The sequence below is a fragment of the Zootoca vivipara genome, chromosome 2, assembly GCF_965207765.1.
Source record: "Zootoca vivipara chromosome 2, rZooViv2.hap1.1, whole genome shotgun sequence".
Lineage (NCBI taxonomy): Eukaryota > Metazoa > Chordata > Lepidosauria > Squamata > Lacertidae > Zootoca > Zootoca vivipara.
The window spans coordinates 37,811,037-37,834,629 of NC_142584.1; the positions used below are offsets into that span (position 1 = coordinate 37,811,037).

The following is a 23,593-nucleotide window of genomic DNA, read 5'->3' on the forward strand; positions in this document are numbered from 1 at the left end:
TTTCACATGTGGGAACATGCTTCAAAAGCATTATTTATTATAACAGAATTTGAAAAACAGTACATATCTCAAAAAATAAAGATACCTGAAGGAAAATGCACCCTACAGGCAAAAAGATAAGATTGATATACATTACCTTAGAATTTATTATTTCAATGATTTATACACTCAGTTTTTTTTATAAAACAAACAAACAAACAAAACTGCTGTTCTTCTGCTTTAGTATATGACATTATTATTATTATTAAGCTACCATTTATGTTTGCCCCAAACAATCCAATATAAAAGGAGTTCTTGGAAATTTCCATTCAGTTTGTCTAATAAAAGTAAGCAGAATGTGACCGCTTCTGTATCTTCATTAAAATGAAACCTTTCAAACATCTAAGTAGAACAGTTTTCAGAGCAAATGACAAAAGCAGAGGTTGGGAGGATGTGGCCTCCCAACTCCCATCAGCCCTAACAACATGGCCAATGGTCAGGACTCAGGGCTGGTAGGAGATGGAGTCCAACAACAGGTTTCTCATCCCTGTGGTAAAATAATATCTTTTTTATTATCACCAGAAAGCCTTAGAGACATACATTGGTTTTAGCTCAGTGGTTGGCAAGGTTTACCTTGCCTGGGCTAGTTCACTCCAGTGAAGATCCCTCCGAGGATAGTGCGTGCGCCTGCGATTTTCAGTGTCTCTGCATGTGCTGACATGATTTTTGGCGCCGCAGAAGCGAGTCACCACACTGTGCCGGTTTAGCGCGCGGGGGCTTGCCAAGCAGGCAGCTCTGTTCGGGGGCAGCTTGTGGGCCGGTTAAACGACCCCTGTGGGCCCCTTGTGGCCCATGAGCCTTAGGTTGCCAACCCCTGTTTTAGCTGGTATTCCATCTTATTAAAATACTTTTCATATACTATAGCTACTACATCAGTTTATTCACATTTTTATCCCATTTCCCCCCATCTTATTTAGTTGGTTGAGACTATTTCCCTTTGTTCGTATTGTTCACTAGAAAGTCTAGTGCCAAAAGTTTTGCATTGGTGGACAGTTTCCAAAATGTGTAAAAATGTTCTGCTTCTGACATCTCCAGATACCACCTTGTGTCATTTCTTTCACTACCAGTTGTCATGTGGAGAGGAATGTCAGCCCGGAATATTGCATCTCATTGGCACTATCAGGAGTTTTGAAAGCCCCAGACTTCTAGAAGCTGCACCTGGAAGTTTTCTTGGCAGAGAGGAGGGTTGTCAAATGTTTCGCAGTGCTCCGTTCTCCCATGATGCAGATCAGCATCAATAAACAGAGCTTGGCCTCCTCCACCACCTAGGGGAAAATGAACAGAGATTTGTTGTGGGCTGTTGCTGGCTATGAAAAGCAAACAAAAATGCTGTCCTTTGTTGTATGATCTGTAGCAGATTTCATTGCTGCAAAGTTCAATCTGAAACACTCTGATTGGAGGACAGCAGCATATGCAGGGGCACAGAAAAGAAGTGTGTGTACGGTATATTGGTCCCAAATTTGGTATTTTGCAAAACTAGTTCCTTTTTGTTATACTTACTCTGTGAGCAAACCACCTGCTGAAACATAGTAACAACCATTCAAATGGCTTCATCTAAATAATTGAACTGGTGAAAGACAGCGAAGGGATTAATCTTGCATTTCCAGAGACTGAACCTGACCTAAATTTCAACACTGTTTGCAAGGAGCTCCAAAATAAGCTTTTAAACTGGAAAGGCATATGCCTATCTTACGCCAAAGTACTTGGGGATATTTTCTGTGCTAATGTGATCATGTAGCCTCATAGTGGCTGTCATCAGTAGCCATAGTATTCTCAAGCTAAATAATAAAAAAAATCCTTCCATTAGCACCTTAGAGACCAACTAAGTTTGTCATAGGTATGAGCTTTTGTGTGCATGCGCACGTCTTCCGATACACTGAAACAGAAGTCACCAGACCCTCATGTATAGTCAGAGGGTGGGGGTGGGGGCATTACTCAGAAGGGTGGTGGGAATGGTAACTATTCTCAAGCTGTGTGCGCTGCTAGGTTGCTCACGTATAGCACAGCACCCCATATGAGCACAAAGGTCTCTCAGTTTAGATTGATGCCTTATTCTGCATGCAAACTGTGTAGTCCGTAGGTGTATATTGCTGCATGCTGCATGCAAGCAGTCAGGCCTCATTGTACCATCACTGGTATGCTGTCCAGTTGATATTTTTGTGCTACCTTACATAGAGCTGTACCTTATATCAGTGCAAGGCTTCTCATCACTCAGTTCCTCTATGAAATGTTTTGGTGTATCCTTAACCCCTAACAGCAGGGGTGCGGGACCTGTTGCTAAACTGCAGCTCCCATCAGACCCAACCAGCATGGTCAATGTTTAAGTGTTTGTGCAGGACAGGTCACATGGCACATTCAGTTCTACCCCAACAACACCATGCCACTGCTGCCTCCCTTCCCTGCCAGCAACTGCTGCTTGAGGCAGCTTCCCCGCTCTAACAATAGGGCCAGTCCTGGGTGCCAGAAATGTCTGTGGCACTATGGTCTCTGTGACAGCTATAGTGTCATAATAGAAGCATAGCTACCTATGACGATCTCTTTCTGAGTTCCACACATGAACATGGAGGCTGTTTTGGAAGGCAGCTTGAAATGTCGAACTGCCAGGAATGGAGAGAGGCGGTATTTAATCATGTCCAACACTGGCACAGTGAGGTGGTTTGAGCTGGTTGTTGAGTGACCCTCAGAAGAGAAGGGTGATGGAGAGCGTGAGCGTGACCGTGAGCATGGGGATCGAGGCAGAGCTTTAGCTTGTTCCGGCTTCTTGATGAACACCCACTCATATCGCTCCATTTCTGGGTGAACCTTTCAAAGAGAAATGGCATGTCAAGTATATTTTTCCATTGCAATTGCTCTACTATGGCAGCACATCAGGAAGGCACATAGGAAAGCTGCCTGAGCCCATCTGACCGGCAACAGCTCCCCAGGGTTTCAGGCAGGTGTCTCTCCTAGCCCTGGAGGTGCCAGAGATAACTTGGCACTATTTGCATGCTAAGCAGATGTGCTACTCTGAGCTGTGGCCCTTCCCCCTAGGACAGAACTTTCCAAACTTTCCACGTTGGTGACACACTTTTTCGACATGTATTATTTCACAACACAGTAATTTAGTTTTACTAGCAAACTGGAGGTCAAACTAACCCCTTTCCAGCACTGGGAGGTGTGCAGGGAGTTTCCATGTGGCACACCTAAACACTGGAGGCAACACACTAAAGTGTCATGACACAGAGTTTGGAAAGCTCTGCCCCAGGGCATGACTCCTTGAGGGAACTGGTTCCAACCTCAATATGAACATAGTGCACATATAATTTTAGGCTTGGAGGGAACTTTCAAGATAATCTAGATGAGGGTTTTGCAAACTTAGGTCTCCAGCTGATTTTGGACTACAGTCCCAGTCATCCCTGACCACTGGTCCTGCTTGCTAGGGAAGACAGGAGTTGTAGTCCAAGAACAACTGACGAAGCAAGTTTGGGGAACCCTGATGTAGACCAACCCCCCTGATTAGCACAAGTGGAATGTTGCAACTTCAGGTTGTCATGAGTCCCGAGAAGACTTCTTGGCAGGGCTGGTTGGAGGAGGGTTGAGATATGATGACTGAGGTAGGTCCTGGGAAGGGGCCAAGTGGTCTAGGCCAAACAGGACCTGGTGGGGACAGGACTGAGTCATTATTTTGGAGACATTCCTACCCTGAAAGTGGCAGATATCTGAACTGAGGAGGGGGAGCTGCCTGACTCAGTCCCCAACCCACCTCCAGTTAATGACAATTCCCCAGAAACCAGGGAGGTGCCTGAATTTTGGTCAGGCGGTGAATCAGACTCCATCTCCAAAGTACACACCAACATGAACACTATGTTGCTTGGATCCACACAAATGGCGGTGCCTGCCCTATTCTTCAAACAGAAAGCCAAAAAGGCACGACAGGTGTTGAGACCAGGTGCCTAGCCATGAACTTAGAACTCTGCTTATGAACTGTGTAACCTGCACCCTGATTTATGTTTAGGCCATGCAGTGAACTGTGGAATGAAGCCTTTGGTAGCAAAGAAGCCCAGAGTCCCTGTACTGTGTCTGAGAAGGGATAGCTAGCCATCCAGCCTCTGCTTAAATATTGCCAGTGAAGGAGGGTATGTCACAATTATTAAGCAGTGGTTGTAGTTGACTGCAATACCCAGACTCCTAGTAGGGGGCGCAGAAGAGGGAATTGCAACAGGTAGAGCCATGCCCTCTTCTACAGCCGGCCTTACCTGGTAGGGGTGTTGAGACTCCCAGCTACATTTTGGGATAGACAGGGTGGGCTTCAACTTTAGCCTGAAAATGCATTTTGAGGCCCACATTTAATTTTTACTGCTTATTTATATGGCACTGGTGCTGCTGCTGGGACCCACTTTAGTTTGGACTGTAATCCAGTATTGGTCAGGCTGTGACCTACCAGTTGAAGGGCAATGAACAAAAGGACTTTAAAAATTGATACTTGTAAAATCAACCCAATCTCCATTGTGGGAATAAATTCTAGACTCACTGTGAAAACAAAGCATTCTCCTGTGCCAAAGAAACTTGATGTCCCCCCACTTTTTTTCCTTTCGCTCCAGTCGGAAGACAGAAATGCTCCACACACCTGTATGGAAGAAGAGACAAGAAGCAATAAATTCTGTCATTTGTCATTCCTAGAGGATCTCAGAAAGAGCTTAGGAGCCGAATATATATATTTTATCACAGAAGATTGATAGGGTCACTCCCTTCAAACGCTTTAATTGAAGCAGCACAGTCATAATTGGATATGGCTATGTACCAAATAGAGTAGTGTCACAAAATGAGATACTATCACAGTCTTTTAGCCATTTTATGACAACATAATAAGCAGATAAAACTGGAGCAAATATTAGGATAGGGACTTCGGATTGACAGAGAGCTTAAGGTTTATAATTTGTGATCTCTCGCTGTTAATTAAACTAAATTTTAAAATGTGTCTTCCCTTCAACGACATGCATATCTGGGGTGTCTAACAAATCAAAGAAACATGAATTATACGCTTTAATTCAAGCCTTCTTTTAAAAAGTTTTAAGCTAAACAGCATGAAACCAGGACATTAAAAAGTTTAAAACTTTAAAGAGCACCATAAAAGACAGGGCTTTAAAAGTCCTGAAGGCAGAGCCTTCTTGGAGAGAAGATTGTAGAGGCAAAGCACCACAATAGAAAAGGCCTCTCCTCACACACCTCTGATCACCTAGACAGAGGAGATCGTGAGCAGATTGAGGTGGAAGCAAGTGTTCCTTCAGGTACCCAGTCATGAAGATAAGCACCACCCATAATGTGTCAATGTCACTTTAGTCTAATCTAGTTAAAGGAAAGCCTGGATCATTTCACGTGTTACATTTTGAAGTGTACACTTAAGATTCTGAGTGGAAAGCAATGTATTGTCCTTGGCTGCAGCTCCCTATCGAGTATGAAAACTTGGTGCAACAGAACTCAGTTGTGGTTCTTTTTCCTTTCTCAGGAGTGAAACAGATTTGCAATTGGCATGTAAAAGGCATCCAAAGTAGTACAGTTACGAATAAATACACTCATTCATTTGTTACGACAAAATAGCTTTGCTTGCCCAGTATTGCTATCTTTAAGAGTGACCTTCTATCAATTCTGAAAGAACAGTACTGTTTGGAAGCATCCCTTTCACCTGGGGGTAAGGGAACCTGTACTGTCCTGTGTCTTTAAACAGATGCTCTTTATAGCCTCACTAACCATTCTGACCCAGATCTCAATTTGCCTCCACCATCCCCCCTCTTCCTGATTTGGCAAGCATCAGAGTGAGTTACAGATATGAGCGAACAAATGCTTGTGTTCACTATTCAGCAAGCATCCTTCAGCGGAGATTTTTGGAATTTGTTGCTAGTCCAGGTATACAGAATATCCTGCCGATGGTTTCCGACATTTCTATTATTTGCGTTTTCAGCCTAGACCCATAGAAGAAAGGCCCCACCCGCAAGTCTCTTGGGATGCTCAAAAGAGACTTACTTCCCCCAGTGTGGTTTTTAACAGCAGTACCGTTGGTTCGTAGCCTTCACAGCAGGAATAAAACCTGCAAGGGAAAAAAAAAAGGAAGAAGGATGAGCTACTGTCAGGGAATGCAATCCCATTATAGCACTGAGGTGGAAGTCGAATGGACTGTGACCTGTCAGCACAGCACACTCTACTTTAGTGCATTACAGTACTAGGAAGCCTGGGGCAATGAAAGCATCAAGGTGCAAGCAAAACAGGCTTCCTGCATAATCATCCAAATCCACTGCATGGTTTCCACATTAAGAGCAATAGTCCTGCTGGATCAGGCCAAAGGCTCATGTGATCCACCCAAACTGCCTGTTGCACTCTATGCTCTTCTGTTTCTTCTTGGGCTGGACCCCATGATGCTTTGCATCCTCCTGCCTGGGTTTGGGGGAGGGTTTTCTGGATTAAGTCCACTGCTGGTGAAAGAAGAAGTAATGCAGGGAGGAGATGGGATGGCTCTCAGTTGCAACACGGATACTGCAAGGTCTCTGCAGAAGTTGGACATAACTTCATCCCTTTGATGTTTTCGTGCATCACAGAGAAATCTGCCTGTGTATCTCTTTCTATAGGTCTGGACATTACTAGTTTAAATACCTGGAGGAATAGCAGTACGTAGTAACATCTATCAATCTCCTGGTGCTTACGATTACTGTGTTAAACAGGCAGCCTTTGCAAACTCATAAAGGAGAGGTGGCAAAAACACTCCTTCGTTCATCTTCAGTATTGTTTAGGGACGCGTAATAACGGGCAAAGCTGGCATGCGATGTGGAGTTTGAAGCCAGAATTTTTGCTCAGTGATCCAGGTAATTGCTCAGATAAAATTTTAAACACAACCTAATCTCAGGGGTGCATGCAGGATCTTGACATACGATTCCTAGGTCTGAAATCAGGCAGCTTAATTGTGATTGTGAAAGTATATTTCTTTGGATGTGGGTGTGTCTTAACTATTATTTGCCCCAGGACTGTGACACTGATCAGATCCTACTATATATCTTCTGAGAGGGCAGGGGGAACTTTCACACTTCTACCAAGCAGACCACAAGATTTGCTGTTGTTACATGTGTCCCAGTGCACCTGGCCAGACTTCAATATTTACGTTCTTTTGTTTTGGAAATGTCAATAGAAAAGAGCTTGAGGCCCATCTCTTTGTAATGACAGAATGGCCAGGTGCTAGTATGGGATGCATGGCCTGCAAAGCGAGTCCTGGGAACTTTCCAAGATAGTCATCACAAATTCATGGTTGACCCTTCTGACATGAGCAGGCTGCGTCCCTATAGCATGCACATTTTCAAAACAGCAGGGAGGAAACAACACTGGCAGCAGCCTCCAAATGATCCATGGAGCAAATTCAAGCATTCTTTCCCCTCGCTTACTTGTGTGTTGCATTGAAAATCCTAACATGATATTGTACAGCTTTTGCTTTTAGTCAGTCCTGTTTCCAGAAGGCTTCTCTCCAAGCAACATAAATGTTATGGGTCAGAAGCATAGGAACACTTCCTTTCCATCAACCTGCAGCAGAGGAAAAGAAGGGAAGCAGGGCCACTCCAGAGAGATCAGCTCCATTTTGCTCCTTCTCTTCCTCAACTGTTTCCATCCCAACTGATCCTTATACAAACTTTAAAAACTGCTCCTGGAGTTTTCTTATTCCCTTTTAATCATGTTGTGTCATGCTAGTCTGAGGGCACACACAATTATTGATCTCATGTCAGCTACCCTGGGAGACCTTTTGGCCAAAGAAATCTTTTAAACAAACATTATCCCTATGGCAATTCCTGTGCAAAAAAAAAATATTCATTGGGGCGCATTCTCAAATTAATCCTTAAGCCTAGATAAATGCCCTGAATAATAAGCAATAGTCCAGCATCTTGTTCTCACAGTACCCAACTAGTTGCTTCTGGGAAGCTCACAAGCAAGAGCTGAGTACAACAGTAGTCTCCACACTTATGATTCCCAGAAACTGGCATTCAGGGGCATACTGCCTCCAACAGATAACTTGTTGTTGTTGTTGTTGTTGTTGTTGTTGTTGTTGTTGTTGTTGTTGTTGTTGTTATTTATTAAATTTGTGTGCCTCCCTTCCAGGGCCAGATTTAGGTTTGATGAGGCCCTAAGCTACTGAAGGGACGCGGGTGGCGCTGTGGGTTAAACCACAGAGCCTAGGGCTTGCCGATCAGAAGGTTGGTGGTTCGAATCCCCACAACGGGGTGAGCTCCCGTTGCTCAGTCCCAGCTCCTGCCAACCTAGCAGTTAGAAAGCACTTCTGACGGGAAGGTAAACTGCGTTTCCGTGTGCTGCTCTGGTTCGCCAGAAACGGCTTTGTCATGCTGGCCACATGACCCGGAAGCTGTACGCCGGCTCCCTCGGCCAATAACGTGAGATGAGCACCGCAACCCCAGAGTCCTCCACGACTGGACCTAACGGTCAAGGGTCCCTTTACCTTTTAAGCTACTGAAGGTAATGGGGCACTTTATATGTCCAGCTGTCCTTTGTCAACAACAAATTGTCGCTGTTTTTTGTGTTGAATATTTTAGGGAGCAGGCTAGCAGGCGGGGCCCATTACTTACACATCATAGGAACCTACACAACACAAAACACTGTTGCTGCATGTAGGTTTTATTTTATTTGTTTTTCTTCTTCTTATATTTTGGAAATGTACATCCAGTTTTTTTCATTTACAAGAGAGTGGGGCCCTAAGCTATAGTTTGTATAGCTTATACGTAAATCTGGCACTGCTCCGTTCATCTGAAGGTCACAGGGTGGTTCACAATATAAAAATACAAAGTCAGAACACAAAATACATAATAAACCCAAACCCAAAAGCAATGCACCATTCTAAAGCAAAGTAACACTCTTCATAGGATATTACCTCATTTCCTGCACAACCTTGAATTATTCCCCAAGCCTCCCTGAATGAACAGCCCTGTTGTGGCTCGTAACCATTGATACCCATATCTATGTTTCCCCCCCCCTTCATTTCCTTCTAAAGCCATCCAAATTAATGGTCATTCCATAGGTTAGCTATACACTGTGCAAAGGACTGCCCTGAGTCTTCACTGGACAGTCCCAAGTTCTAGTATTATGGAAGAGAGATAAAAAAAATATCTCTCCACTAGTTTAGCTATGTACTATGTAAAGAAGTATTTCCTTTTATGATTCTTGAAACTTCCCACATTCAGCTTCAGTGGATGGCCCCAGGTTCTACGGTAGTATTATGAGAGATGAAAAAAAGCTGTTCTTCTCACCATGCAGAATTTTATAAAACCTCATCATGTCTCCCATTACTTGCCTTATAACTAAACTAAAAAGCCCCAAATGTTTTAACCTTTCTGTTCATTTTCTTTATCCTGTTGAGAATTCTGATGATTTGAAACTCACTGTGCAGATGCCAACTTACCTCTGCAAGCTGTATCCATTTTCCAAAGTTGAGAATATGCAGACAGGTGAGGACAAAGAAAATCGTTCAGGGATCCAGGACCAGACAACACGCATTTCCTGAGCAGTAACAATGGTGGAAGAGAAATTGTGGGCATTCACAGTGAGGTGAAACGGTTGCCTGTACAGCAGAGGAGAGAAGGGAAAAATAATTAATCCTGTGCTATAAATAGCTTCATAGATCCCAATCCTGAGGACAAAGATTCCCCCCCCCCAAAGATACTACTAACCAAACTCACAACAAGCTCTTCATATGTTATGTCCTATGGTAGTAGACATAACAGACTGTTATCCTATGGGGACTGAATGTCTCTGTAGCTGTACTGTAGAGTGCTCTGTAATTGACTTAGCCGTAGTGCTTGGTGGAGTGCTTCTCAAAAGAGAATGTGCAATATCTAAAGTAGGGTGTAAAGGAGGAGATCCTTCATAGAATCATAGAACTGTAGCGTTGGAAGGGACCATGAGGGTCCTCTAGTCCAACCCCCTGCAAATGCAGGAATCTTTTGAACCCACAACCTTGAGATTAAGAGTTTCATGCTCTACTGACTGAGCGAACTGGATGGTGCCTCGTGGCCTTTTGTACCTGTGCTGCACTGCTGTCACTCCTTTCTCCACCAATGCCTTCCTGTTAGCCATTTGAAGGAGCCAGATTTCTTTGCGGGAGAAAAGCCGGATGCTGAACGCCTTTTCCAGAAGCTTGTCGGTAGTCATGTGCTCACGAATGTCCTGCATGAAACCCCACAAGCTCCCTTTGATATCCACCACCTCCAAGCCTTGCGAAGCCACGGACAGCTGGAACTGCTTGAGCAGGGCTAGCGCGATCCGGTAGAGGACTTTCTGCCCCTCCAGAAGGTACACATCGAATATGCGGATGACATAATCGAACGGGAGGCCGTCGAAAAGCCAGACCAGCCAGTCGGAATACACCTCAAAGATGTTGTCCGATGAGCTCGCTATCAGGCGGTGGGCAGCTGGGCAGTGTTTGTTGGCCAGGTCCCCAAAGGTCATACACGAAGCCTCGTGGGTGAGGAAGGAGTGGTCAATGTAGGAGGTGTGGGGGGCGTTGCAGTAGAGGAGCCGGCAAGTGTCCTCAAAGCACTGGGCCTCGCCTTGGCTGTAATGGAGTATCAGGGCAGTCACAGCTGGAAGCAGGGGGCAGTAGGTGATGTCGGGGTACAGGCTGGAAATGCAGATGAGTATCCTTTTCACTGCAGTTACCCCTTCTTCAGAGAGGCAGTATTCAGGCATGATGCTTCCTTCCAGGAATTCAGGTAATGGGTCGAAGCTCTCGCTCGGGGCTTCAAACAGCTTGCTGGCAACATCCCTGTAGACTTCGGCATCGGGGGTCATGAGCCGGCACGGTATGTGCTGGATTACATGCTGGTAAGCCTGCACCCTCAGAGAGTGACTTCCTGCCCAGCGCCCTTCCCTTCCCAGCTTTTTGAGCTCCTTCATAGACTTGCCAAGCAGCTGCTCCTGACTGTCCTGCTGCTCGTTCAGCTTAGGCATCTTGTTCTGGTCCACAAATTCGCTACAGCGTAAGCAGGAGGCTGCGTCCATGTCCATCGCAACCACCAAAGGGATTTGCAAGGAGCCCTTAGATAGATCGGTGGTCTCTGTGGAACAAAAGCACCATGGTTCAGCACGATTCACATATCACCATTCGGCAGAATGCTTAAACTGTTCCTGACAACTGTGGGTGAAAAGCACTGAGGTTTATCCAGTCTCTTGGGAATTGCAACCACAGACAATTCCCACTTAAAATTTAAACACAGGCACCGGTCATAGTTATCACTTGTCACCTCATAGGCTTTCATTTAGTCTAAGTATTTGGAGATGCTTCCATCTCTCATGTAAATCAAAGCTATCTGCTCATCATTAGTTAAAAAGGTAGAACAACAAAACATTTAAATGTGAGTAAGCATAGAGCAAGGGTGGTGGACCTCAGGCCTGGCGGGTTGAATGTGGCCCTTCAAGTCTCTCTGTCTGGTCCTTTGGACTCTCTCAAAGCCATACCCACCATTAGCCTTGCTTCTCACCCTCCTTGAGTGTTTTTGCCAGGCTGGAATGTGTCTTTTAACTCTTACTTCCTTGGGTGGAGCAGAGATAAAGGGTGTGAGAGCATGTGTAGAAACTAGCCTACTGTCCAAGGGTAAAACTTCAATTCATTGCCCCACCCATGTTTGCCTCTGGCCTTGCTCAGCAATGGCATGCGGCCCCCGGAAGGATATGTAGCCCTTGGGCTGAAAGGGGGTTTCCAATCCCTGGCACAGAGAATGTAGATCCATATACACATTATGCAACATATAAACATAGGTCTGTTGGTTAGGAAATCAAAATCATTAGGCATTGTTAGAATGAATAAATGGTATTCTAAAACTGATTTATAAACCACACTTTATCTTAAAGTGGTACAAAAAGGCAAAAGGAACTATTTGCATAGCAACGGGATTTTCAAAGTGCATTTTTTCGGTCTGTATTTGGAGCCTAATATCACCCAAGCACATATTCTCTGAGGGAGTAGGGAGTTCAGGAACCTTGGTAGTATTCCATAGGCTTCCTTCAGAAAGCTTTAACTCCATTTAGATCTGAAATAAGAATCTCCTAATGTGAAATTGTTGGCATGGGCAAAAGGGTATCCACCTGCTTGATGATGTTCAATGTTCCAGAGGCAGGCTTGTGAAAAGCCAATCAAGGCGCGAATAATATCATGCAATCTGAGCCAGGCAACTGCATCTTCTTCAAGTAACAAGGTAGATTATCATTTAAAGGAGAGAGAGATGGGGACAGGCAGGCAGGCAGGCAATTAATAATCACTTCCTGGAAAGGCCTCCTCAGGAGAAAAGAGATGCCATGCCAGCAACTGCAGATGACAGCCATAAAATAAACAGATGGGTTACTTTGCTGATTCTCCCCATGATGGAGTTTAGGGCTTTCTAAAATAGAAGACAGAACGTAAAACCGGTGAAACGTTAGAAATCATGGTGAATATAGGTCACATTAATCACAGTGTGTTTAATACTAAATTGATCCTACTTCCTGATCTGCTAAAACATAAGTAATAAAATAAAATTTAGTTTGGAATGCCCCATGCAAAGTATTGTTAAATAATGTATACAGCTTTCTGTGTCTCTTAGCTCTCAGGGTTGGCAAACTTTTTGTTTTCCTGAGTATCTTCCTGTAAATATCTGGTTTGTGAACCATTGCAGTTAGAGCAAGGAGGCTACTTTTATAGTGATATTTATGTGATGTGTGTGAATGCAATGATTTAAGAACATAAGAAGTTCAGGCCAATGGCCATAGCTGCCAAGTCTCCCGCTGAAAAATGCGGGATCAGCAGCGGCGCGGAACTTCCGGTGCCACTCTGCCCGATTTCTGGTGCCCAGACATGGGCAGAGCAGCACCCAAAATGGAGCCTCCCTGGAAGGTAGGAAATCCGAGGGATTTCCGGCAGGGCCGTGTTAAGCGCCCCTGGCACCGTGGTGTGACGGATCCCTTCGCCCCCCCCGCCCCGTTTCCCAGTGCGGTGGGTGGGCGGGTGCCGCACGCAGCGCGGCTGCCACAGGTGCTGCTGCGCGGCGGGCGGGCAGGCACAGTGTGGTTGCCGTGGGCGCAGCTGCGCAGCGGACCAGCCGGCCAGCGGGTGGGCGGGCGCAGCTCGCCACGCCCCCCTGGCAGGCCAGCGCCGTGGTGCCCTGCGCCACCCAGCTTGGCCGTAGGGCCAGCCCTGATTTCCGGGATTTTTTTCTATTCGGGTTAACAGCGGGAAACGGATTAAAATCCAGGGGTTTCACGTGAAAAACGGGAGACTTGGCAGCTATGCCAATGGCCCATCTAGTCCAGCATCCTGTTTTTACAGTGGCCAACCAGATGCCCGTGGGAAGCTAAACAAAGGACCTAAATGCAGCAGCACTCTCCCCTCCTATGGTTTCAAGCAACTAGTATTCAGAAGCATACAATGAAAGCATATGCTAGTCATTGTGGCTAGTAGCTTTATGCTCCACCAATTTGTCCAATCCTCTTTTTATACCCATCCAAGTTGATGACCATCTACATCCCAACACTGCTTCCCATGGGTGTTTTTTTCATAATTAGTGTTGCCAGACTCAATAGAGGACAGGACTTCTGTGCCTTTAATTGCCCTGCTCTCTTTTGAGTCTGGAAACCTTAAAGAGAAACCAGCAGACCCTTTGCTTGGAAATTAAACTAAGGGTCTGCTGGTTTCTCTTTAAGATTTCCAGACTCAAAAGAGAGCAGGGCAGTTAAAGACACAGAAGTCCTGTCCTCTATTGAGTCTGGCAACCCTATCCATAATTTTAACTGTGCTGTGTAGCATATATTTGTATTTTGCTTTTCCACCCAAGAGCACAAGATTGTGTATGTTTTCCTCCCCTCCCCATTTTACATTTGCAACAGCCCCCTAAGGTAGGCTAGGTTAACTTAATCTATCTGCCTAAACAGCAGTTCTTGTCAATAGATTTTGGGGTGGGTGGGATGGAGGGACCCCAATCCCTATACCAGGCACCCCCAAACTCGGCCCTCCAGCTGTTTTGGGACTACAACTCCCATCATCTCTAGCTAACAGGACCAGTGGTCAGGGATGATGGGAATTGTAGTCCGAAAACAGCTGGAGGGCCAAGTTTGGGGATGCCTGCCCTATACAGTGTACTGGGCACAGGAAATCCTGTTGACATCTCTGATGACATGATAGAGCAGGCATCCCCAAACTTCGGCCCTCCAGATGTTTTGGACTACAATTCCCATTTTCCCTGACCACTGGTCCTATTAGCTAGGGATCATGGGAGTTGTAGGCCAAAACATGATCCCTAGCTGCAGTTTGGGGATGCCTGTGTTAGAGTAAGAACTTGCAAGTTTTTACCAAAATCTATTCCATATAGCATGCCTCCAAGAATGGCTGCCCAGGTCCTAATGCTATTCGTCCCTGCATTAGGCTTAGAAGATACATTGGGAAGAGTAATTCCCAAAGCACCTTAGAGGCTGAATAGTTAAAGCTGAGTCTGAAATATACACAGTGATATCACTGTGATTTTGCATGGTCCCGCAGGTGGGAGAGATAAACAGTTCAGTGCACACTTGCTGTTGTAGGTTTGGAGTTGATAAGGCCCAGAACTGCTTTCCCAGAATCCTTCATAATGGCTGCAACTTAAACTGTGCTAATGCTTAGCATTCAGTTAACACCTGTCGCCTAACAATTTATAGCATTGTTATATTATTAATTTGTACTGCAGAGATGCTACAGAAATAGAAATGCCAGAACAAAAACATGGGTGTCAGCTGCAATGGCTCATTGCTTGGCGAAAGAAGGGGGATGGGGAAGACAAGTGACAATCAAATGCAAAAAACCATCTGGAAGTTGTTGCTCTCCTCAGCGCTGAAGGTGGTGGTGTTTGTTTGGAGGCCCTGATTGCAGTCAAAGAGTCTGTAGCTATGGTTTCTCCAAAAGTGTTACCTGATGGGTCTCAGGCACTTAACAAAATAATGTTCATGTATTTGATCCCTGGCTTTTTATTTCTAGCTTGGGGATGTGATATCCTTCAGGGTCTGGGAAAGTGACACACTCCAGTTCACTGGTGTCTGCAGGAATATTTTAGGTGCGGCGGGGTGTGTGGGTATACATGCATACAGAACTAACATCAGGGAACATGTCTACCATTTCTGATAGATCTGGTGACAAACAGTCATCCAAGCTGGATAGGCCTGGCCTCTTAAGAAACTCATGCACCCTGTCTACACCCATCTCTCCCTCAAAATGGCTAGACCTGCTCTCTATATCTGGCATCTAGATACAGTGGTACCTCAGTTTACAACCACAATTGGTTCTGGAAGTCTGTACTTAACCTGAAGCGTACTTAACCTGAAGCGAACTTTCCCATTGAAAACAATGGAAAGTGGATTAATCCGTTCCAGACGGGTCCGTGGAGTACTCAACCTGAAGCGTACTTAACCCGAAGTATGAGTGTAATTGGTTCTGGAAGTCTGTACTTAAACTAAAGCGTACTTAACCTGAAGCAAACTTTCCCATTGAAAGTAATGGAAAGTGAATTAATCCGTTCCAGATGGGTCCGCGAAGTTTGTAAACCGAGGTGGTTGTAAACCGAGGCGGTTGTAAACCGAGGTATGACTGTAGCATCTTTCCACTCAAAACTGAAACTCCTACTTTTCTCCCTAGCTCTCTTCCCCCCTGTACCTTTAATTAATTTCTCAGCTGCTACAACCAATTTCACAGTCCATCCTGCATTTCCCTTAAACAACAGCAGCAAGAAACCAGAATAACAACAGTGGGGTTGTCATACAACACTCTTAACTTTGCCGTCCTTCCAGTAAAGTGGGTAAAGCAACACTGGGTGGAGGACTGATACAAACCATATCCTCTCAACCTCCCCGCACCCAGCAATATGGGTATAATAATTATGGATTTCTCTGCATTGGGAAGGTTTTCTCTTTCATTCTTACAAGTTTAGGGGAAGGGGAGAATCCCGTTTTAAATACGCATTTTATGCTGTGAACTGCCCTGAGATCTTCGGATGAAGGGTGGTATCAGGCAGGCCACCTTGGCCCCATGACAGCGGGTGACTGGGGCACGCCGACACCATCACAGTGTGTCTGTGTAGTTTCGGCACGCCCTGTGGTATGAGCACAAGAAAAATCAGCATGCCATGCAGCATGCTGACCTCACTCATGCACGTGGCGGGGGCGTGCCAACGTGACATGCACATGCCCTGTGGTATGCTCACTCCTTGGAGTGGAACCTTGTGGGGGGCCCTTCATTAAAAATTTGTGGGTGCCTGAGCACCCAAGGTTCCGCATACTCAGCGCTTATGGGTGGTATACAAATTTAAAACAAACAAACAAGCTGGAGTTAGAAAATTCATAAATGCAGTTACACTATCATCCTGGATTTCTGAGCTTCATTCTGTGGGGCAGCAATGACATTTTCACCAGTGAAGAAACACACAGACACCCCTTGAAATGAACCAAGGAGTATGTCACATTCCCTTTCTCTAATTGGCTAGATCTATGCAGGTGGCACTGTGTGTTAAACCACGGAACCTAGGGCTTGCTGATCAGAAGGTTGGCGGTTGCTCGGTCCCAGCTCCTGCCCACCTAGCAGTTTGAAAGCACATCAAGTGCAAGCAGATAAATAGGTACCACTCCGGCGGGAAGGTAAACAGCGTTTCCGTGTGCTGCTCTGGTTCGCCAGAAGCGGCTTAGTCATGCTGGCCACATGACCCAAAAGCTGTACGCCAGCTCCCTCGGCCAGTAAAGCAAGATGAGCGCCGCAACCCCAGAGTCATCTGCGACTGGGCCCAACAGTCAGGGTCCCTTTTCCTTTACTGTGCATTATAATGGGGTTCGCCCTGTTCTTATCACTTGGAAAGCGGGGAGCAGGTAAGAATATAGAAACCAAAGAACTGAGAGCAAGAAAGAAATGAAGAAAAAAGGCTTGCGTCTGTGGTGGGAATGATGGGGGTCCTTATGCATCGCTGGGATAAACTATGTGGAAAGTCTTGGGAACATAGAAGTTACATGGCAAAGGTAAAGGTATACAAAAGGCAAGGTAGACAAAACATGTTGGAGAAAATGGATCAAGAGATAAGCGACTACTGGGGAGGCTAAACCGTGCCAGGGAAGGTCATTATAGTTGTCTATAAACCTGAGATGCCCTGTAAGCCCTAGTGTGCCTAAAGCTCCTGCATTAGATGAAAACCTCTGAAATTAAAAGTGTGCTGTGGGCAAGTTCTTTAGCCCTACCGTTGAAGTTGAGTCCCCCTGGGGGAAATACTGTGCTATTGCTAAAAAGAGTTAGTTAATGATGATCTAAGAGTAGTTGGAGGGAATCTTTTGCAATTGCTGAAAAATTGTGGCTTCATCAATACTGAAACTTGTGGATAAGTGTTGTTAGGTGTTATTGTTTTTTAACAGCACATGGATATATATATATCAGATAACATCATGTTCTGCAGCTAGTGCTGTTCTGTAGTTAGGATTTGCTTTTTAAACTATGTTAGGAAAGCTAGCTTATACAACAAAAGCTTCCTTCTTGTGCCATATCTACATGCCTTGCCTGTATCCAGAAATAAGGCCTGGTTAGACTGAAGCTGTGTACACACTGTCCTTTCTTGGGAAATGCTGCAATTTGATTCATTTCCTCCAAACCAGCTTCAATCTGAATTAATAAAAAGAACGACTAGCATTTTAAACTGATAATGCATACACAAGCTGAATTGCTGAAAGTCTTGCTTTCTTTAGTACATTGTAACCCTATTGTACAAATAAAACATGCATAATAAAAAATGAAATGGAACAGGAACGGCCTGTAAATGCATGCTTCCCTGTCTAGCACATCTCAGGGAGCATGCTAAATTGAGATTTAAAGCTGTATGTAGTTGCTGGGTTGCTGTATGTGTTCAGGGGTGGAAAACCTGTGGCCACACAATTTGTGAACCAGCCCTAGGAAGAGAACAGACATCGGGTCTACCCCAGCCAAATGCAAAACCCTGCAACACAAGGATCTAATGCACTATTACAACTAACTACTCGTTAAGAGCGAGTAACACTTCCATCTAGGTGAACAGCTTATTAGCCTGGGCTGCTCAAGCCACCTTCTGGTATACAAGTAAAATCTAGGCTGACTATGCTTCCCCCCCTGATGATCTGCAAGGTTGATTGGAGATGTCTTACCTTGTGTGGTCTCCAGGTTGCCTTCCTTTAGCTCACCCATCATGGTGTTCCTTGCCCTTGCTTTGTCCAAAGGGACATCTGCTCTGGAGGGCCCAGTGGGGCTGGTATAACTCAGCCCGATCTGCAGCATCCCTTGTCCTTGCTCAAATGACCTGGTTGAAGCTTTGCTTCTGTGCCTCATTTATTGGGCCCGAGTCCTCCTGTGCAGCCAGCTCCTCCCCAAGGAGATGCTTATTTGGTGTAAACACTAGTAAAAATGTACCCCCACCTACTCACTCATTCATGCCTGCCATATGCCTCTCTGACGAGCAAGATGTAAATAGGCAAGATACTGATCAAAATATCATCAGGACCATTAAAAAGGCTCGTTTATTTTTCCAAGGGTAAACTTTATTTCCCTGTGTGGTCCTTGCAACACCACAAGAAAACGAGTCCCATGTGTACCAGAAAAACAAACATACCAATATACAGAGGGGAGGGGAGGTGAAGTAGCAGTGTCTCTCGATTTCTGTCCTTGTTTAAACGTCCTTGAAAGGATGGAACATAAACAACAAAACTGGCTCTCAAACTGCTTCCTGCTGGTTCTTTTGTTTCTACTTGAAGATAGAAATAGAATCATGTGAACAGTAAATGCCAAGTGTTTTAACTGACGAAGCTGTGAGGTTCAGAGTGTATAAAAACAAAGGGGAAAGCTGTTATAAATGTACCACAGAGCTACACTGGGGAGGCCGGCTGCATACACACCATACCTTTAAAGCACATTCAAAGCTCATGCCTTTCCTCAAAGAATTCTGGGCACTGTAATTTGTTAAGGGTTGCTGAGAATTGTAACTCTGTGAGAGGTAAACTACAGTGCCCATAATTCTCCAAGGCAAAGAATGTCATTTCAATGTGCTTTAAAGGTACAGTGTATACACAGTTTTAATTTTGAGTGGAATACAATAAGCACAGGGCTGTCGTTTGAGTTTTGTCTAACCTAGGAAAGCAGGACAAGTTCTGAAGTGACTTCTATACTTGCAATGAGACAGAAGGTGGGACTGTTAAAATGGGAATATAATGATTGGGAATTATTTGCCATCAGAGTGCCCTCCTGCAGCTAATCTGTGTAATACATCAATCTGCGGGTTGTATATATGCGTAAATAAACCATGTATCATAGAGATACCAGTGTCTCTGCTGTCCCTCATTCTGAGGAAATCGAATCCTGGGTACTTGCATGGAACCCCTGGAATCTGGATTGGGGTGGTGAGCAACAGTATTCCATCCCTCCTAATCACAGCACAACCTTCTCCCTGTAAACATTTTCAAACCATTCATTTCTAGCCCTAGAGCTGATCAGAAAAACAGAGTCTGGTATTTGTCTGTGCCTTTAACAGCATGTTAATTGGCTGAGCATTTCACAGCCTGTAGAGATAAACATTATCATCTTCTAATTTTTATAGATCAAGCTGATGTTAAGAGAACAGGAATGAGACTAGTTAAATAAAAGTGGCACCTGTTGCTACCTAATGGCCCCAAACAATGAAACTAATTTCTGCCCCACATGTTCCTGCTGCTGCAGCTACACTCTTGTCTTGAGTTTGCATCATGTGCATCCTGATCTGTTGCATGTTTACTCAGAAGTAAGTGCCACTGACCAAGCCTATGTTGAGAAGGGAGCCAAAATGTATTCTTCCTCGCATATTCTTGACATGCAGCAATCTGGAAGATTGCCTTCTTCTAGATGAATCGAAGCGAGCCAAATGGAGGTGGATAAAAAGAACTAATTAAAGAATTGTGAGCAAGGGATCACTCTTTCTTAAAATTTAATGGGGAAGAAATGAAATATGCAGAGGCCCCATTCCCTCCCAATGAGGAATGCAGCTGAACATGATGAATATTTCATGATTACTTCATGTCAAATGTGCAAAGACAGGAATTGAGCCCAGCATCTTCTCAATCCACTTTGCTAAAGGGTTCAGAAAAGTGAAGCGGAAACAGAAAACTGCTGCATGGTGTGTCAAGACCAATTCTACTACAAGGGAGTGGACACTACTGCCACTAGCAGAGTAATCAGTTGATCAGTGTTTCATGATGTACGTGTCCTGACAGTGGCATGGAGAATCCAGTGGGCTTGGCTGTAGGAAGGATACAGCCCAATGCACATTTATGGAAAGTAACGAAGCAAGCAAGCCACCTAACAGGGACATATGCAGCCTGGCCAGTGTGGAAGCCAGGAGGGGGCATAGTTGGGTATGTTGTTTCCACATTTGCCCCTGCTCTTTCAGGACCTCACAATGATTATGGCCAACAGCAGTAATAGTGTGTGCTCTACTATGCTTCCTATGGCTACAGTGTGGGCTTCTGCAGCAACAAAGCCTCCTCCCCACAAAGTCCAGTTCACACTGGGATAAGGATCTGCTCATCTTATTGAATTCAGTGAGACTTAACTTCTGGGTAAAATAAGGTTGGGACAAGAGCTAGCTTGGGACAAGAGCCTTGAATGATACCATTATACTGTACTGTGCTGTAGCGTTTAGAGCAGGCATCCCCAAACTGCGGCCCTCCAGATGTTTTGGCCTACAACTCCCATGATCCCTAGCTAACAGGACCAGTGGTCAGGGATGATGGGAATTGTAGTCCAAAACATCTGGAGGGCCGAAGTTTGGGGATGCCTGGTTTAGAGTGTTAGACTACGACAGGCATCCCCAAACTTCAGCTTTCCAGATGTTTTGGACTACAATTCCCATCTTCCCCAGCCACTGGTCCTGTTAGCTAGGGATCATGGAAGTTGTAGGCCAAAACATCTGGAGGGCCGCAGTTTGGGAATGCCTGGACTAGGACCAAGGAGATCTAGGTTCAAATTCCTAGTCATCCATTAGGCCTTGAAGGTTGGCCCACCAAACTGTTTTAGGCAAATGACACACATCTTTCCTGACCTGACATCACATATTAAATCAGGCACATGAAAGTTCAAGCCACTGCTCGAATTTTCAAGCCGAGGCTAAAAGGAAGAACCAGTGCTTTCTGTTGTTGCGTTGCATGAAAAAGTTGGTCTTTTTGAATATGGCACCTTTTTCTGTGGGCTTGCACAGCTTAAAGGAATGGAGGGATAAAAATAGAATGAATAAATCATGCTCAGCATGGATTCATTGAGTTGGTTTGCACATAACACTAAACCATGGTTTTAATGGGAACCATAGTTAAAGCTGAGGCATCAATCACTTAAATCTTATTACATCATAAAGCAATTAAAAGCACCAATGAGAACAGTTGAGCCTTGGGAGGGTTTGATTATTTTTTTCCACCACTCTTCAGTCACAGTTCTGTAGCTTTTGGGTAATGGTGGCTCTGTAGGAAATGTATACTTTTTGTGCATTCTATAATCTCCTTTTTAAAGAGGTGGTTACATGTAACGCTAAGCTATGATTAACATTAATTAAGATTTATGAACCAAAGACAAACATTGTTTAATGGACAAACATAGTTAATAAACAATAGTTACTCTGCTGGGCTGGATTTACACAGAGCACTAAGCCATGGCTTAATAAATCATAGATTAATGGACCATGGTTTACATCACTATGTGCATACCATTGTGTGACCTTGGGTGTGTCATAATCTCTCAGGTTCAGCTTCCAATGTAAAAACTGATGAGTAAAATAAATACTGTCATTTAACTCATGAAAAGGGCACCAAAGATTTTTCTTCTTGTGGTTGATGTGTCTGTTGTTACTGTCAAGTGAGCAAACACTCGTTCTGGATTAATCATGCCTCTCCTATCCTGTGAAGCTTAATCAGCATCCTGCCCTTTGTTTACCGAAACAAATCATCCTGCATTCTATATTATGATGGACTGACATGCAAAGGAAAAGCTTCACTGTTTCTTTGATTCCAGGGTGTGAGTATGAGGGAAAATAGTTTATTGAAGAATTAATGAGGAAGAGCAGGGAAGTCCAAAAATAGACTGACCAGAAAGAGCTCCATCCCAAAGCCAGTAAAAGAGTATTCTCCTATGTTAAGAAGACAAGAGAATTTTCAAACCAAGTCTCCCATTATTGAATGGCTCTCCAAATAGATATTACATCCCATTATTTTAGTCCTTAGAACTATTTTGCCTTCTGCTTGCTATTTTGTAAGTGCTGCTTACTGATTTTATGCTGCTGGGTGGTTTCATGCTGCTTTTTATTAACTTTGAGCTGGCAGTGCTCTTCTGCATGGATTGTTCTTAGTCCTGTCCTTGCATTTTATTGATTTTCAATTGTGATCCGCCCAGAGCACACAGCTGATTGTGTGGTGCAGAAATGCTTAAATAAAACAAAATAAATGTTTTATAAGTATAAGTAGTATAAGAATAAGTAGTGATGTATGGAAGTGAGAGCTGGACCATAAAGAAGGCTGATCACTGAAGAATTGATGCTTTTGAATTATGGTGCTGGAGGAGACTCTTGAGAGTCCCATGGACTGCAAGAAGATCAAACCTATCCATTCTGAAGGAAATCAGCCCTGAGTGCTCCCTGGAAGGACAGATCGTGAAGCTGAGGCTCCAATACTTTGGCCACCTCATGAGAAGAGAAGAATCCTTGGAAAAGACCCTGATGTTGGGAAAGATTGAGGGCACTAGGAGAAGGGGACGACAGAGGACGAGATGGTTGGACAGTGTTCTCGAAGCTACGAACATGAGTTTGACCAAACTGCGGGAGGCAGTGCAAGACAGGAGTGCCTGGCGTGCTCTGGTCCATGGAGTCATGAAGAGTTGGACACGACTAAACGACTAAACAACAACAAAGGTTGTTTATGAATACAGTACATGGAGGAATAGGATCACACCAGTCATGAATTCAGTTCAGAAGGAGGATCGGGTAAGGGGATTAGATTGCTGGGCTTCGATTGTCAAACTGGGAGATCCTGGTTCAAATGATCAGCCACCAGGTCAACAGGCCTAGCCTCCTTGAAAGAGGTGCTGTGCGGTGCTATTTACATCTAGAAGGAGGCTCATAGAAGGCTTGTTGGATAGTATCAACCACCTTTTGTCATCTAGCTCAGCATTGTCTACACTAGTAATAGGGAACCATTGACACACACCCCGACTCATTTCAAGTGGCCCAGCAGATGCTGTGGGCCCACTCTTGATCTCTGGACCACACTGAGAGAGAGAGAGAGAGAGAGAGAGAGAGAGAGAGAGAGAGAGAGAGAGAGAGAGAGAGAGAGAAGTAAGAGTTACAAGCCTGCCGGCTCTGCCCTCTTTGGGTTTTGGTTGCACCTACCATTAGCTGCAAGCCTCCCCGCCCTATAGACTTGTCCTGTGGGTAAATGGGTGTGGAAAGCTCTTCACTGTGACAAGCAGATGGTCTCCATAGCTTCAGACAGAAGTCTTTCCCAACCCTACCTGGAAATATCAGGATTTGAACCT

The 23,593-nt window shown here is 44.7% G+C and overlaps 1 protein-coding gene across 3 annotated transcripts; it reads right to left on the reverse strand.

Moving 5' to 3' along the window:
* LOC118081483 (TBC1 domain family member 24-like) lies at positions 1-18,397 on the reverse strand. Of its 3 annotated transcripts, none has more exons than XM_060271791.2 (7): positions 18,202-18,397; positions 10,082-11,114; positions 9,461-9,619; positions 6,070-6,103; positions 4,550-4,645; positions 2,565-2,841; positions 1-1,304 (listed from the first exon to the last, which is right to left on the reverse strand). In XM_060271791.2, the coding sequence occupies exons 1-7, from the start codon at positions 18,380-18,382 to the stop codon at positions 1,159-1,161; spliced, it is 1,926 nt and encodes a 641-aa protein (XP_060127774.2). In that variant the 5' UTR covers positions 18,383-18,397; the 3' UTR covers positions 1-1,158. The 3 variants fall into 3 exon arrangements, with proteins under 3 accessions (XP_060127774.2, XP_034963859.3, XP_088517791.1); XM_035107968.3 differs by having other exon boundaries at positions 6,040-6,103; XM_088661665.1 differs by lacking the exon at positions 18,202-18,397 and adding an exon at positions 12,142-12,279 and having other exon boundaries at positions 6,040-6,103.
* Positions 18,398-23,593: the final 5,196 nt, after the last annotated feature.

Excerpts from the sequence above, each read along its gene's own strand:
- LOC118081483 (XM_035107968.3), bottom strand. The coding sequence starts at position 18,382 with ATGAGGCACAGAAGCAAAGCTTCAACCAGGTCATTTGAGCAAGGACAA. Across the intron at positions 11,115-18,201 it reads CAACCTGGAGACCACACAAG|AGACCACCGATCTATCTAAG; the intron begins GTAAGACATCTC and ends TTTGTTCCACAG. Across the intron at positions 9,620-10,081 it reads GTGACAGCAGTGCAGCACAG|GCAACCGTTTCACCTCACTG; the intron begins GTACAAAAGGCC and ends TCTGCTGTACAG.